This window comes from Saccoglossus kowalevskii, chromosome 10 (genome assembly GCF_978046115.1).
Source record: "Saccoglossus kowalevskii chromosome 10, keSacKowa6.1, whole genome shotgun sequence".
In the NCBI taxonomy this organism is placed as follows: domain Eukaryota; kingdom Metazoa; phylum Hemichordata; class Enteropneusta; family Harrimaniidae; genus Saccoglossus; species Saccoglossus kowalevskii.
This window is the reverse complement of record NC_140650.1, coordinates 19,934,001-19,950,889: the sequence shown is the minus strand read 5'-3', so window position 1 is coordinate 19,950,889 and position 16,889 is coordinate 19,934,001. Positions and strand designations below refer to the sequence as shown.

General features: G+C 34.4%; 1 protein-coding gene across 1 annotated transcript; it reads left to right on the top strand.

The window, feature by feature from the left end:
* Positions 1-1,783: 1,783 nt before the first annotated feature.
* On the top strand, positions 1,784-9,237 carry LOC146737939 (uncharacterized). Its single transcript, XM_085504625.1, has 9 exons — positions 1,784-1,884; positions 2,522-2,644; positions 4,686-4,808; positions 5,396-5,462; positions 5,663-5,782; positions 6,342-6,464; positions 7,157-7,439; positions 8,402-8,475; positions 8,939-9,237. The coding sequence occupies exons 1-9, from the start codon at positions 1,867-1,869 to the stop codon at positions 8,944-8,946; spliced, it is 939 nt and encodes a 312-aa protein (XP_085360751.1). The 5' UTR covers positions 1,784-1,866; the 3' UTR covers positions 8,947-9,237.
* The last annotated feature ends 7,652 nt before the right edge of the window (positions 9,238-16,889 follow it).

The window sequence follows — 16,889 nt, the reverse complement described above, 5'->3', positions numbered from 1 at the left end:
TCAAATATATACAGCTCAACACAACATCTGTGATCGAAGATGGGTGGAGACTGCTCAACATGATGGGTTTTTAAAATTAAAAATAAATAAAAATAAATTAAATTTTAGTTATAATACATCATTTATTTATGTTAATTTTCAAAATAAATACACAATAAATGAATAATAAATTCATGAAATATTTATTGAACAGTTGTATTCATGTTTCTTTATAGTGTTCGTTGAACGGGATTCGATGAAAGTACATGCAGATTTCTTTTTCGCGGCTGTGACGTCAAGAAAAAGTTGTATCACGTGATCACCGTTAATCAATTAAGTCACGCGTGATTCAAGATGGCTGCCACAGTTTGTTGACAAATGCGAGTTTGACGACAAAACGTGAATTTTTCCACTTTATAATTGTCAAGACATGCGTAAGGTACAAACCGAGTGTTCATTAAATGTTATTGAAACGATCGGTGCCATTTACTGATGGAGGATGGTTAAGTTTCTGAAACAAAATGTAATTTTCCATGCCACGTCCGCTGGGGATGTGGGGTTTTAGAAAATCATAGTGACCGTTCACATGGCTGTGTTGGGGTGGCGTAAGAAGCCCAATGTAAATATCACCCCTACACATCCATGTACGCAGGGCTAATTTATATGCAGCGTCTACCGAACATTGCAACCGAAATACTGCTTTAGAGACCCAACGATGTAAGTCTATAATCTTCTGAACGTTTATTTGAGACGTGTCATGTTACCTTGTGTTACTGGAACTGTGTGATACTTCTACATTCATTCATAAAGTGAGATCGTTGCCTCATGGTTACAAATAGTTTCACAGTTACTTTCACAGTGCCTGTATTGCTTTTATGTTATAGAATTCACCGTGTTTTAAATAAATCTGACCTAAACCGACGCACTGGAGGGATGATTATTTGAGCATGGTTGACACTAGTATGGGTATGATAGACGCAGTTTGACCCCAGAACAATGAACATATATTCAGTGTGAGACTGTTGCTTTCAGGTTGTGTTAATACAAATATGATTTAAACTTGTCTCTTCCGTTGTCAACGTATTCAATATACGGAAATAGCATGTGTGTGTGCGTTTGCGTGAGTGAAATATGCGGGTGAGATTTCTCGTCGCAACGCGTTCTATTTATTTCCAACGCGCGTGGTAGGCGCCTTTAAATGCGTTTATTTTGTTATTTCATTCTCGAAATCTGTCGCTGGCACTGTTTATTTTGTCATTTCTCACAACTGAATGTCCAAGCTGACTGTTTTGGCTGTAAAATTATATAGATCCACAATGTTTCAGTATCTGAAACATCAAAATCACATTTCATAGAAAAACTTCATAGAAAGGAAGCATACGACATTATATGTAACAGCATAACATATAATCAATGATTAATTCAAAAAATTCCATGATATGAGTCAACTGTACAAGCAAGTTCACACTTCAGTATACGTAAATGCATTGTTTCATGCTGACGGGCTGCGATTATCTTTTGAATTTGGTCTATTGGTATTGTTTTTCATATCATTTCGGTTTTCAATAACCTGTTTTAAAGTTTCGAAACCAAATGTAAGATGTATCACATAATTTATTAAAATGTGTATCAATAATGCTCAGACGCCAGAAAATAGCTTACGACAGTGAACTGATAATTCAATAACATAATATTAGTAACATCCTGGGTAATCCATATTTATTATACTACACGTTTTCCATCTTTAAAATGTTAATCGTTGCTATTTATACATATTCACAGATATTGACGAGTGTCTGGTTGACAATGGTGGATGTACTCATAAATGTATTAATATTAAAGGCAATTTGACATGTGACTGTTGGCCTGGATTCTACTTGGGTTCTGATGGCTCGTCCTGTTATGGTAAGTATCAACAACATATTTTGTTCAGCGAAAATTCAGCAATTTCAACGCAACCAAAATTAGGAAAAGACAAAACAAACTGAATACATCAATAATAGAGCCACAGCCACACGTGTAGTACATAATCCCGGTATATGTAGTAATGTTATTTTGAATCAAATAGTCGTCTACAATTATGCGACTCTATTTTTAAATTTATCTTTAGTTTTTAGTCCCTTTGTATAGTGTGCTCAGTACAAGTTTGGTTTATAAAAAGCACGATCACATATTCTGGATTCTCAAGCATGTTTCAAAACCAACACTATCCTTTGTTCTGACCATTTAGTTTAGATTATTTCGGTCTATCAAAACATTTAAGCACACATAACTTAACGAAGGAGTTTTGATGTATTTTCAGTTATTTAATTTTTTTCTATTTATATTGTATCTGTACCAGCTTAGGTTTTAATGTAGGGTTACTGTTTTTGTATGTGCCTTCTACTATATCTATACTGTCTAGTGCATTTATACATTTGTGAAACTTGATACAAGTTTTGGTCAGAGGGTTAAGTGCTAAGAAAATTCTGTTATTTACTACTGATCCAATATTTGGTATGTCTATATGCATATCATGTTAATCAGTGTTCAATATTCACAGACATTGACGAATGTCAGACTAATAATGGTGGTTGTAGTCATGAGTGTACCAATAGTGTTGGCAATTTCACATGTAGCTGTCGTGATGGTTTCAGCATTGACTCTGATGGTTATTCATGTTATGGTAAGTATCACTAAACATATCCTGATCAGTGAACACACTTTACATGCATAAAAATAAATTATCTATGGGCAAAGTTTTCATATTTGGTAGCATGTATAGTTTACATGTGACACAACGCTCATCTTCATTAGGATGTTATCACATCACAAGTCTCATGGTCGGTTGGTCGATGACTAAATCGGTCCCTTCCCCACCATCAGGCTTGACGTACTAAAATAATAATCTGTTGGAGGGCGGTGAGCTAATGCCATCCATACCCGAATCTTAAAATGCAGACGTTGTTTGGAACAAACTATCTTCATCCTGCCGACCACTTTGAACTTTCCAAAATTTAATATTTGCGGTTGTTTCACAAATAACATAAACATTGAATACGTTCTCACATGACAACATCACGATCATCACACGGAATGAAAAAAAAAGTAGTTCCGCGGGGGGAAACACCACGCCGAATAACGTCATGCACTGTCAAAATGTAAAATAATTTAAAGATATTCGTAAATTGTGTTTCATTCTTGGCATAATGTAATAGTCTCACGAAGTACTTAGTGAAACACAAGCTGGATTTTAAAAGGGAAGAAGCAATGTAAAACAAATTCACGAATTATTAGTAAAAACTAGCAAAACAATAAAATGTGTTTTCTCCATAAGCTCCAAAACAGGTTTCGACAGAGGTATAGCATGGGAGCATTGTAGTGCACAATAGAAAATATAATATTTGCACAACAATGACTCGCCTAATACAGCACTTGTATCAGAAAGTTTGAACAAAAGTACGGTAGTTTAGTTTTGTTTGGTTTGATACAAAATTCGGTGTCCGACATTTAGATGTATCATATTAGTCACTCTTCACTCCGAAAAAAATTATGGAGTAGATATCAAGGCAAGAAAAAGTCAGAAAAATTATGAAAACATTCTAGCAGAAATACTTGTTATACAGTCACAGAATATGAAGATTCTGCAAAATGTAAGCTGTTTCAAATATACTGATGCCACAATAACAACAGATTGTACCAAAAATAAGGTTAAACACAGAATTGAAACAGCTACTAGTACACTGACTAGACTAGAGGAAACCAAACGATAAAATCTGATTTTCAATAAAAATAATAAATACGTTGATGACAGATATTGTAACATCAGTTTCATTCTATTGAACCTTAGTAGAAACCGAAGTGTTACAGCGGGCTGTTATTTATTAGTTATAGGGAAAAGACAGACAGGGCAGCCAAAGAGACGGGGGATGGACGATGTCACATGACTAAACTCAAAGACAATGAACGTATTTTGCAACACGACTTGTCTGTAACTTAGTTCAACATCTTTGTGAATGCTGTGTTACGTTCAAAATTGCCTTATCTTATATTTTTGTGACAAGTTAACCAGGATCTTTATTTATATGAAGCCTGGAAATGACTCGATATATTCACAATATATATATTCATATACATTGATGTAGTTAATGATTGATGTATATGTGTTATAGGTGAAAAGCGGAGACAATAGTAGTGCGTATAATGTAGAACAAAGTCAACCACATGAGGCATAGAATACCAACAGTGTGATCCGTCACTTTCAATTCAATATACCACAGCACTGCAGTACAACATTATCAATAACGTTAAATACTCTGTATTACAACGTGGTGACAATTCATCAATCGGTGGTCATGCATATTTGGTACAGAAGGCACAGAAAAAGCACAGAATGTCATGTTTTGAGGGAAACATTTCGTCTGTACAAATTATTTTTTGGTCTTAGAATACATTTCCATGACCGTAGTGTTAAAATAAAAGAACATTTACCAGCCATAATCTCCACATAAAGTAGAAATAACATTCTCATGAATACACTCTTTGAAAAAGTCGCACTGGGTAATTTACAAGTACAAGAGCACAACATATATATCTAGACATATCCAGTTTGAGGCCAAAAACGAAACATTTTACAACCACTAGAAACTATAATACTTAAAAATTAACAAAATTAGCCGCCATGTTTCTTTGAGTAAAATTATACGGAAGTTCTATTATATTCCCAGACAATGATGAGTGTATGGTTGATAACGGTAGATGTAGCCAAGTGTGTACTAATGATATTGGAACGTACACATGTAGCTGTCGAGCTGGTTATATTATGGATTCTGATTCTCATTCTTGCAATGGTAAGTATCTATCAATTTTGACAAGCTATATATTTCTTGCTGTAACTTGATACTGAGTAGAAATAAAATGTTATTTTGGGTAAGAAGAGATGTCAGATATTACATAATGTGCATGGGAAGTAACAACACACGACAGAACAATAACAATTGGGTAAAAAAAACGTTTTGAATTCATGAATTACGAATAGAAATTAAATGACAGAAGCCACGCACAGAATTACAATACTGTTTGTCACAACTACACTACATATATTAATCACAAGAATTGACTAATAGTAAAACTAGTATATAGCTGTTTAGACCGATAACTATGATATATAGTACGCACTAATTGGCAATCATTGTCCCAAGCCATAATCGGTATATGTTGAAACTAGCAAAATGTAAATATGTTTATATTTTCAATAATAACTTTCAGTTGGTTATATGTGATTGTTGATAAACCCCCAATGCAGTCCAATAAATTAATAAAGATATCTGGCACTGTGATATCAAGTTAACTATGCTTTATTTGCAAATATGAACTTTTTTCAGCTTCAGTCGTGATCGTTGCATGTCCTAATCACACAAAAGTATAATTCTTATAGGAATTTACAAAGCTAAATGGAACTGCAGCAATGTCATATGATATAACAGCATTGCAACTGCTCCAACGTTAGGTTGAGGGAGACGTTTGTTTCCCATTACATGTACTGTAGGATGTTAAATGCTTCCTCTTCATATGAAATAATATGCGGACGTTTAACAAATGCCTGTTTTAGGGGTGAAAACTATCTGGATAGAACAAATTGCTTGATGACACAGAATATGTGTTGTTTGTTATTACCAAGTAAACGTATGTGACATATTCGCAGATATTGACGAGTGTCTGATTGAAAATGGTGACTGTGTTCACGAGTGCACCAATACTGATGGTAATTTTACATGCAGCTGTTGGTCAGGTTTCGCCATGGCTGCAGATGGTTCATGCATTGGTGAGTATTAATTACTAATTTTAACCAGCGACGTTTTGATTCTTCTAGAGCAAAGAATGACAGAAAAGGGCAAATTTGAACATGCCAGGCATACTACAAACAATTATACCTAAATTCTACAGAGATGACAACATTTGATTCAATGTATATCACCAACAATAAATGATTAAACATGTAGTACGAATAACAAAATTGTAATTGTTCGACACATATTTGCACATGAATCTCGTAAGTGGCTACTCTCAATAAATTATTACTAGAAAAGTAGGAAAAAGGTATATAAACATGTGGTTATAATCAGGCTTTATGGTATTGCATCGACATTCCCTCCCACGGTATTTTTGTCATATCATATTTATGCATTGAAATCTTTAAGAGCTCCGAAAAATAATAGACATATTACTATAACCAAATAAATTAAACATATGTTGTACTGTACCTACTTGCTAGTACAGATACTATTGTAAAAGTATGTTCTATTATGCCTACTTGGTAGTACAGGGACTATTTTAAACGTATGTGTTCTGCGACATTGCTACATTATATTATATATTCATAGACATTGACGAATGCCAGATAAACAATGGTGGATGTAGTGATTATTGCACCAATGATGTTGGTGCATACACGTGTAGCTGTTCAAATGGTTATTTTTTGGATTCAGATGGCCACTCATGCTATGGTATGTATTAAAGACAGATTACATTCATATATTACTATTAAATATATCAATTTTAAAACACAGGCCCATGTATATTACTTACTCTAATTCATAAATCAAGCAGTGTACTGTGCCGTGAATAACCTAATCTCATTGTTGTTTTGCGTTACATTTTTACCGACCGCCGACTTATTCATAATTTAACATATTAATTATAATCGTGATATTATAGCAGTTTTAATCTACATGAAAATGTTCATAAATGGGGTTATTTGATGTGCTTATATAACGTCGCTTAAAGTGACCCTATTTTACTTGTTCCGCCGGAAAACAGAACTTTAATCGTTCGTTATGACATTGTGTATTAAGTCATCCAAACGTTATAGCTTACGTCAGATTTTGCAAATAAAATATTTGAAACATCTAACAAATTTAAAAGAAAAGAGTGTGACACATTATCTTTGTGCAAAATATCGGTTTAGTTCACTGCATTAGACATGGTACGACTAGAAAAACGAACAGAACAATATTTAATGTAAAATATCTAATGATTTATTCGTGTATGCACATAGTTCAAGTACACATCTGTACCATATTAAATTATTAGACATGAAATTAATGAGTTTATTTACAACACACTAATGGGCGACTACCTTTCATAACTGGTGTTTGATATACAAACACAAATAAAGCTTATTTATGTTATTGTGCAGGTCCTACAGTAGAATGTTCAAGATATTTCATCATACAAGAAATTTTACCCTTTTTGGAAGCACAGGCTCGGTGTGCTGAATTTAATGGGACGCTGGGGAGTATTAATTCTGACGAAGCGTACTCTGCTGTGGACGCTTTCTTTGGGGAAGTTCGACCACATGTAAATGCGTGGGTTGGAGCTAAAAGAATATCCGGAGAGTACTTCTGGCTTGATGGCAGTGAGTTCAATCATGCGAAGTGGGCGAATAACCAACCCAACAACCAGGATTGTGTATACAAAGGGTAAGCAAACCAATATTGGTCGATAAAAAGTAACTAAACTATGTTATGAATTTCATAATGTTTGTGGTATACAATATGTGTATGTTGCCTGCGATTTTTCAGCCGTTTTTCATAGTTTATTTCAAGTACATACAACATAAAATCATTTAACAAAATAGCAGCAGTTCTGATTCCATTTGTCTATTGTTCAAATTTTAACTCGTTCAATTATTCAACCATCGTTCTACCTAAACAAAATGCAGATGATTTTAGTAAATATATACTAGTACATGTATATATTGAGCAAGAGACCAGAACAGAAATAAGTCAAATTTGATGAAAACAGCTTACAATATGTATTAAATAGTGTGAAAGATGGGTCGATTATTAAAGAAAATATTGTTTCACGATATGTGCGATATTTTCACAGCTTTATATTTAAAACCTGTTACGCTATTTAATAAAATGACATTTATGTAACGGTGGTTGAGGTTATTCGTATATGTAGTAGAGGCGCAGAGTGAAGGAACAGTAATTACTCGTAATTTATTTCCTCTCTGGATATAAGACAGGTACATAACTGAGAATTAAATGATTTTACATACATACGGTATATTTCTTCCTGTTTATGTTACCACATATAAGTAACGTTTACACAAGTGCCAAATTGTCAAATACAAACGTAATAGGATTAGTTTAGAACAATGCGTTACGCCATGGATTAGTTTGAATAATAAGAAAGTTTGTTACAATATCACGATAACACACGGTATCACTGTTATAAATTTGGCATACAATATGCAATACGAATAAAAATTTATTTTTAATATTCTATGTTTTTCTTCTGTTCAAAATATTTTTACTTTGAATTTGTTATCAAGTTACCTAACTTGTCATTGTATTCATTTTTTGTAAGCGTACAGCTGTGCAATATACTGTTATACTACTACAAATAATAACAAATAATAATTGTTTTATTGTAGATGGAGTACTAACCACAGATATTATACTGGTGGTTGCGGGATGACACATCCAGCCTCTCTGTGTGAAGAAAACGGTAAATTTTAATATGAAAATTACATAAATTCCACGTTATCCCTCATTTTGATGTAATGAAATACAAGTATCCGTCTGCCACTTATAACACGCGTGTTGTAACTTTCTCAGTTGAGAAAACGTTATACACAAATTGACCAGCGTTATTATTTAAAAAAAAAAGAATGTCTGGAGCAGATCAGGCAACAATCTTAAAATCAATCGCAATTTCTGTCGCAACTGTCCAAACATACTATATTTTGTCCTGATCTGATTGAAGATGACCGAATGACAATAATTTTAATTCCAAAATTATATCGAAATTAGAGATTCATCCAATACTGAAGCGGATCGCAGTCCTATGTGTTCAGTCAGGTTTAGTGTGTAACAATCGCATCATACTACTATATAGCTGGTGTACATGTATAATACAAACATTGCATCTAATCCCTCTATAAATGTTATCGTGTTTCTATCTTTGGCAGTATGTTAAGCAGGAATTGGTGGGCAGAGTGACATGTCTTCGTGGTATATGAACTATAAACTTAGCGAATTTAGTATTGAATGTGGCAGTTGGTGACAGTATGCATTATCAAATAACGAATAACACACAGTTGCTCTAAGACGCTACATCTCGGGTTATATCTTTATAAGACTGTATATTCTATTTGTAAATCATACGTTACAACTAATTTGTATGAATTGCACATTGTATTTTTTATACAACATAATATTTTATTTGTTTGTTTTGCTATTGCCAGATTAAAGCTGGTGCTAAACCTAACATATTGTCGCCTGTTATCTTACTTTCATCTGTCTAATCATTAAGCATTCCATCACCTTTTTCAAAACTTTAATTTCATAAATTACCCGCCATATTTTTTAATACTCTTTGATAGCTGAAAACCAGGCATCCCAAATATATGAGACGACTATGTGTTCCAGTAAAAAAAATTTCTACATTTGTAGAACAAAATAAATGACCTATTAGAACGTGTTCATTGTGGTTAGGATGTGCAATATTACAATCCTCTTGTTATATGACGGCAGACAGTTCATTACATCTTATTATCTCCTAATATTACTCATATGAAAGCCAATTTAATTGTGTGTTTTCAAGTATCTGTGTACGCATGTTCGCCTTCTGTATTCGGTCATATCTTACATTTGCCCGGACCGATCAAGTTGAAACTTCAAAATATATCTAACATCGCATCGAAACTATGCATCAGCATTTGTCATGGTCATGGTAGCCATTTTGTTTTAAAGCACGTGGTTCAAGATTTATGTGTTTAACATGCATAGACTGATCAAGTTTCAACTTCACACGTACATTATATCGCAGGTATGCATACATAGATTACATACTTCTAACACTGGCGGCGCTCTCAATTTCTTTACAGTTAGAAGTGGAAAGGAGTTGAGAACGCCATTAATGTTAGAAGTGTGATATGTACATGTATTTTTTTATTCGATTGGAACTAGGTCTCGCACAGATTATTATTTGATGCTTTGATGTATGGTTTATGTTATTATGTTTGGAATTACCAAAATATGATTGCAATGTAGCTGTGAGTTTCGGAACTGATATTCCTGGAAGGCGTGTCCAATATATTGCAGATAATGACAACATCCAAACGATAGGTCTGTTCAATACGTTTCACCAATGTCAACGGAAAGACAACAAAGTGGTCCAATATATAGTAGATAGGCACAATGAAGGGAATAATTTATGCTCATAATGCTCATATGCTCAGTAGATGGCCGTATCGCGGACTAATAGGCACATATTCTTGTAGATCCTGTTCTGACTAGTATTTTGTTATCAAAGATATTCAACTTTCATGAAGGCAAGTTGTAATCAGATAATATTATCGATCTACCTGATGATGACATTGTTGATAATGGGCGATTCAATGTCAGAAAAAGTTGCTGAGACATAAACGGCCATTCATGATTCACCTGCAGATGAATTAAATACTAATTACACGCTAACGACTCATTGCTGTGAAGTGTATGGTATTTAAAAAAAAAATGATCACCTTATTCACATAACAAAATGTGTACTCTACTTTGATATGCCAAAAAACATAGCTATCATTCTTCTGTTAAAAATAACGTTGGTTGCGAAATAGTATCTATTTAAGGAAATGCGCAAGCATGTGTTGGAGAGAGGTCATTACCTCAGAGAATTCCATTGTCTGGGAGTCATACATACAATGGAAAATGTAACCCTTATGTGCAATACATCATTCAAAAATATTGAAATGAAGCGGTAATTGTTTGAGATGGTTACTCAAATAACTCGTCACAGCACATCTCGGACGTAACATGGAACTGAAAAGAATATATATTTTCCAAGTGACATGGCCATGAATATAAAATAAGAATAAGAAAAGTTTTCAGATTTATTAAACATGTTGAGTGGAATATCGAGTTGCATTGTCGTGCTTAGGGAGTGTGCAGCAGTATGTGACACATAAATGCAATGAATAATCAATCTCTAGTTATGTTGCACAATATAAATTGATGCACTCAGAATCAATAAGTTTTTTTTATGGAAGGTAGCGACATGTGTAACGTTAACTCCTGAGCATAGTTTTCGAGTGCACTTGTAAATTAAAGTGTGGAGTGGTAATAAAGATACCTGAAGAACGGTGATGCAACACGGTAAAGTGTACAATGGTATGTGTACAAACTGAAAAAGCACCAGATAATCTTATTAAATTAAACTGTGCTTGGAACTATCTAAAAATGTGATATCACAAAATATATTTTCCCGATTTCAGATTTGAAATTATAATAACATTTTCCATAAGAGAACAACATAGGAGATCTAAAATACAAAGGTCCTAAACTGCGATGCATTGAAGCTTGTTTTGGGTTGAGGCATTTTAACAATTTGACTAAATTTGTCTAAAATACTGTTACGATAACATAGTTTTTTTTATTTTTTATTGAATTCAATGATGTGCGGGTCATCCCAAGATGGCAATCTCTCACCATCACTGAATTACTATCGCGCTAAAAAAACTCGTATGTGAAACTACGAAATCATTGAAACAAAATAAAAGAAAAAAATGATACATATGATACCTATTAATTGTACTTTGCAAAGTTCGACCAGAGACCATAATAAAGATGATACATGCTATACCGTACTGCAGTTGTCATAGCAATGCAAAGATTGACATCAGTTAAATGAGTTGGGAATATTTGATGCGATTTTATTCTGTGAGAGGTGACGGAATTTTACTTTGGAGTGCAGAAGATTATGCAGTTTGATATAGTCCTGTTATTTTCCATTGTGTCATCTTGAGCGTCACTAATATTAACTATGTCTAGCTGTCATGTTATGTAAGTCTATTAGTCATTTGTCTACCAATAGTGTTGGCAATTTCTTAGGCTGGATTCAGCATAGATGGGTTTTCATGTAACGGTTAGAAACATGAACACATTAAGATGAAGAAAACCATTTATCTATAAAGAACATATTAGTGTAGGTTCGCGTTCATTACATAACAATTCCACTCGTCTCTTTTTGGGGCTGTTTGGAGCAGTGAGGTGTATGAAAAGCCGTACGGGACCCATGATACCACGAACAATACACAGTAAAGAATTGCATTCCAAAATTCTTACAAACTACAAAAACGAAGATTTCCGAAACCAATTAAGGTAGCAAGAAGGGAAATTTTCACTTTTTTCCTGATTTTTCAAAATTTTTTAAACCGGTTACTTTAGACCTTGATACATCACCCCAGGTTTACAAAAGATCGAAATTGCGAAATAACGTTGCTCAAATTTGTGTTTTAAAACACTAGCAGAAAAGACTACAACTGCCGTTTCGTGGATATTTGCATAGTGTTTATCTTTGGAAGGAATTAAATGATAACATCTTATCTGTATACTCTGTTGTTGATGATTCTGATATAACGGGTGATAAGCTTCCAGTTGCAAACAATGCGTGTTTATCTAACGTCCATTGTCAGCATTATTGTCAGTCGAGACTTCGTTGGAGAAACATGGTGATACAGTACTCATTTCGCCCAACCTTCCGCTTTTACATCGACCGCTTATCGCTTTAATTTCCGACCACGCGGTCTTGTCCGACCGGAAACCGACCGTATTTTAATCGCGTTTTTTTTTCGCTCGCTCGCTCATTGAAAACATTGACCGCTCGCCCAAACACTGAAAACTGGCACATGGGTGGTCGAAATGGTGGTTTTGATAGTAAAGTGTGAACATACAACTAGTATTAACTATTATTACATTCTGAACGACACCTCAAATCTAATAGCTGTATTACACTTGTATCGTGAAAGCAACTGAACTGGGACCTCTTGTTACGTGTTTTGGGTGCTTGTTCTAGATGTAATATTTTTATTTTTATTTTAATGAGACAGTTACGTGAAAAAGGCCTAGGTAACTCCTTTTGACAGAGCAGAGAAACGAGGAAATGTTAGTGATTAATTCCAAAAATAACGATATCGAATCCACATCGGTCCACGTCTGGTAAAATTTGACATTCAATTTTTAAAATTAAGTCACGATCATTGAATGAGCTCGGTCTATACCGTATACGTACCGCAAAAGCGTTCCCACAAAAAATATTTTCGACTAAAAACGGCCACATGCCCTGAAAAAATCGAACAGAGCTTGACATGTATGAATAATTTATTGGGCTTAAAAGAAAAACGTGTCAAATTTAGTTATAGCCATAACTATTTGGTGGCCAGTCGATGAACAATTCAAAGTCCTTCAGGGCTGAAAGTCATCGACGCTACTCTGGTTTACTTTATTTCACAACTTGCAGAGAAAACTGATTCGCGTGAGCTCTAATGTATCTTAGCCTAGTATTTTCTTGTTGAACTAAGATCAAATTCCATCAGTTTGTCAAAATATATGTTTTTCAGCGAATAATTTTGAAGCCTGTCACAGCACAAACAACTATGTGAATCGACGCCGGTGATTGGATTGTACGACGACCCTTCAATTAGCGTCAAATATGCTTTGTCACAGAACCATATTTGTCCGTATTATCAACAGGACTTTGCAAAATAATCACACCCACATTTTCAATCTTTTTTAGCGCGGAAGTTGCCAACAAATGTAAAAAAAATCGTGAATTTCATGGATTCGAATAAAATAAAGCAAGCGATTGATAAGGATGATTATTAATATTTTCCCCGATACTCTTCGAATTTTTATTTTTTTTTATTTCAAGGTAAGAAATGGCTAGCTGAAGTTGCATTGTCTTCAATGCGGTTGTTTCACCGCGAACAACTCTAGCTCTGTTTTGGGCATGGTTTAGTTTTACGATGTAAAATAAAATATATATTAAAATAATAATACTTGATTAATTATTTTGGGTTTCAGCCCACAAATTACGGACATGATCTCCATGAATTACGGTCAATGTTTGTCTTCTCTCGGCTGATTGTCACGGTGTTGATCGACGCCCTTCCTAAACTCAGTATGGAGAAACCAACGGGGATCGACATTCCAAACAAACAATCGAAATTATCAACGAAAGACGAGATTTTTCTAGATATTTACAAACATACTGTCATGACAAACATATGTAAAATTAACAAATACACAAAGAGGTGTAATATTAGGTTTTATTTTAGGCTTAGAAATATTTTCTTTCACTCAGCCCATGCATGTATCTGCCATTTAGCTTTAAGGTCCTTCAGCATCGGGGGAAAACAACAATAATTATACAAAACACATTGCGAAGACTCAACAATCAGGAAAGAAACCCCAGACAACCCTGTCGTACTTGTGTTGAAATACATTTTGTATTTCACGTCAGAATATTGTTTAAAATAAAATATTCAGTCCAAGCCAAATCGAGGTCAAAGGGTCAGGTTGCGTGCATATAATTATATATAGTTAAAACAAAAAGTATTTGAACTTTTGTCAGCTGTTCAACATCTATAAAAAACAGAAAGACAATTATAAGACAATGTGAACCTCGGAAATTATTCTGTTAGTCCGAATTTTAAATGCCCGCGAGCGAGCAGGTGGGCGGTGATATGTCGGGGTTTGCGCGGCCGAAAATAAAGCGGAAATTGTCCGGTCGAATTCAACAAGCGGTCGCAAAAGCGAGAGAAAAAGGTGATTGGAAAGCGGAAGCGGGCGGGAGGTTGTGCGAAAGGAGTACTGTAACTTTGCACAACTTTCTTTTAAATCGTTTTATTTTCCAAGTCAACATTCTATTTTACTAATACATTTTTTTCTAACGCAATGGCGAAGAAAAGAAAGAAAGCGTTGACAGACGAGGCAAAGAAAAATCTGCCACTCAGTGTCGCACTCTGACACAGCAATTTTTTTTCAAACATCGGCCATTTTGTTTCACCATGAAATCCGTTTTATTAGATGTCTTATCTGAGACACTTGAAGGATTAGCTTGTTTGTAAACTGTCAGCGTGTACAGTGGGACAGTAATGTTTGTCAGAGGATTATCCCTCGTTGTTCGTTTGCATAACAATGGAAAACCCGAACGTTCCTGGAGTACGGACTCAAATGCCAGCAGTTTTCTTCATTTTTCGCGCTCGAGCTTGAAATTATTCATTATCTGACACTCTTTATGAGTTCTATGATATCAGTTGTTAATATGTTTGGCCATTTTTAGTGTATATTTATAATAATGCAGCAAATCTACAGTGTTTTATTAACCAAAACTGTTTTTCGCGTTTTTCTCGAGTTGAGGTTTTGATCGAGAACGACTCACTGGGACCGCCGCCAAATCAAGTGCGTTCGGACTTGGACATTCAAACTCGCAGTTATCGTTCAAAAGATAATGATGGTGCGAAATATGTCTGGGTTTTTAAAGAAAATGCTTTGTCACAGAATAATAGTCTGTTAAAGGTGCCAAGTATGAAATAATTTGGGGACAAAAAAACAAACCTGCATAGAAATCGGAATAATAGGTCTTTTGATTATCGGAGACTCATTTCAATGGACTTGATTACGGACAATGCATAACTTAAATTTCACCAGGAAATTCCGCAGTGTGCTCTCGCAATCGCGTACTTAGTCATTTTTACAAGGTTCGCCATTTTTTATGTCACGTGATAATCATGTAAACAATGTCTGTCCAGTTTGTGCGAACTTGCACCTCTATACTTAGTCTTTTGATATATATAACCTAAATTACTGTTCTGAACGAGACAACAGACAGAGAATGTTTTATTTAAAAACGTCACAAAACCTTCTCGCTACCTTAAGTATTGTTGAAGTGTCGAGATGAATGTAGCTTATGCTTGTACCAACATTTAGTATTCAAAATAAACTGTAATCGCTTTCAAATGAGTTGGAGTTATCGCAAACTGCATGCACCGTCTATCTCAGTTGTACCTATTTTTAGTAGATCGCGTTCTTTCCAGTTGTTTTTGCTGAGAATATTATTAGTGTGAAACTGAGCCAACGCGTATAGTTTTTTTCTGGTAATTCGTTTTCAACACAGAGTCAAACTTTACATTTTCGTCTTGCATATCTTTAACCACGTATTATAGTCTGACATTTGCAATTATGCACTAGTCATTTGCATCTCAAACCGTGACTTTGTGGATCCACATTACTGTTAAGCAATATCAGCTACCCTGGGACTGAAAGATATGTTCATGGATGTAAACTGCCGTTTGGAGGTCAGTTAGTGTGGCATAGTTAGGTGCGTATCTGCTCACAGTGGCGAGTTGTTTTCAATGATAATGAGTTCAAATATAAGTCAATAAAAAGAACACTATTATCAGTACCGATTATTATCATGTATTCGACAGTAATTCTATTGAAACATAATATGTAATAATAATTCCAATAACAAGTTTCAATTTTGAAACATGTTTCAAAGAACTCATATATATCGTTGATTTTACACTACAAGCGCAATATTGAATCAAACGTGATTATCTTGGGTATAGTCGATGTAAATTAGGTATATGTATACAGCTGCATGTATGTGTCTTCAGAAGGTCAATACATTTCATGGTGTTGAAAACCACTTGTAGCTACTATATATGTTGTTAAAATATCTCTTTCTAACTGACTACCAAATAAGAATCTACAATTTCGATAAACTCTATTAAGGTTGCTTCGACAAAAAAATGAAATGTTAAACTTGAATATATGTAGATTTAAAAACTCTTGCGTTGCAAGTAGTTAAAATGTAGCTATTCATGCCGAGTATCAATTTATATTACACTGGAAAAGATATTGTTTGATCTCGAAATAAACCCAGTAATGCACGTATTTTATAATACCCATATTTTGGCCAAGTGTCCCGCTTCTGTGAATGTTATCATAATGTGCAAAAATCTCAGAAACTATTCATAAAGATAATGAATTAATCTCTGTGAAAATATGTGATGTAGCATATTTGAAAAAAAAATGGTTACATAAACAACTGGGAAAAAGTATGGCTGTTTAAATGTG

What these genes read in the sequence shown, in the direction of transcription:
- LOC146737939 (XM_085504625.1), top strand. An exon ending in AGCATTGCAACTGCTCCAAC is followed by an intron (nt 5,463 to 5,662) that starts GTTAGGTTGAGG and finishes ACATATTCGCAG; the next exon opens with ATATTGACGAGTGTCTGATT. An exon ending in TGCAGATGGTTCATGCATTG is followed by an intron (nt 5,783 to 6,341) that starts GTGAGTATTAAT and finishes ATATATTCATAG; the next exon opens with ACATTGACGAATGCCAGATA.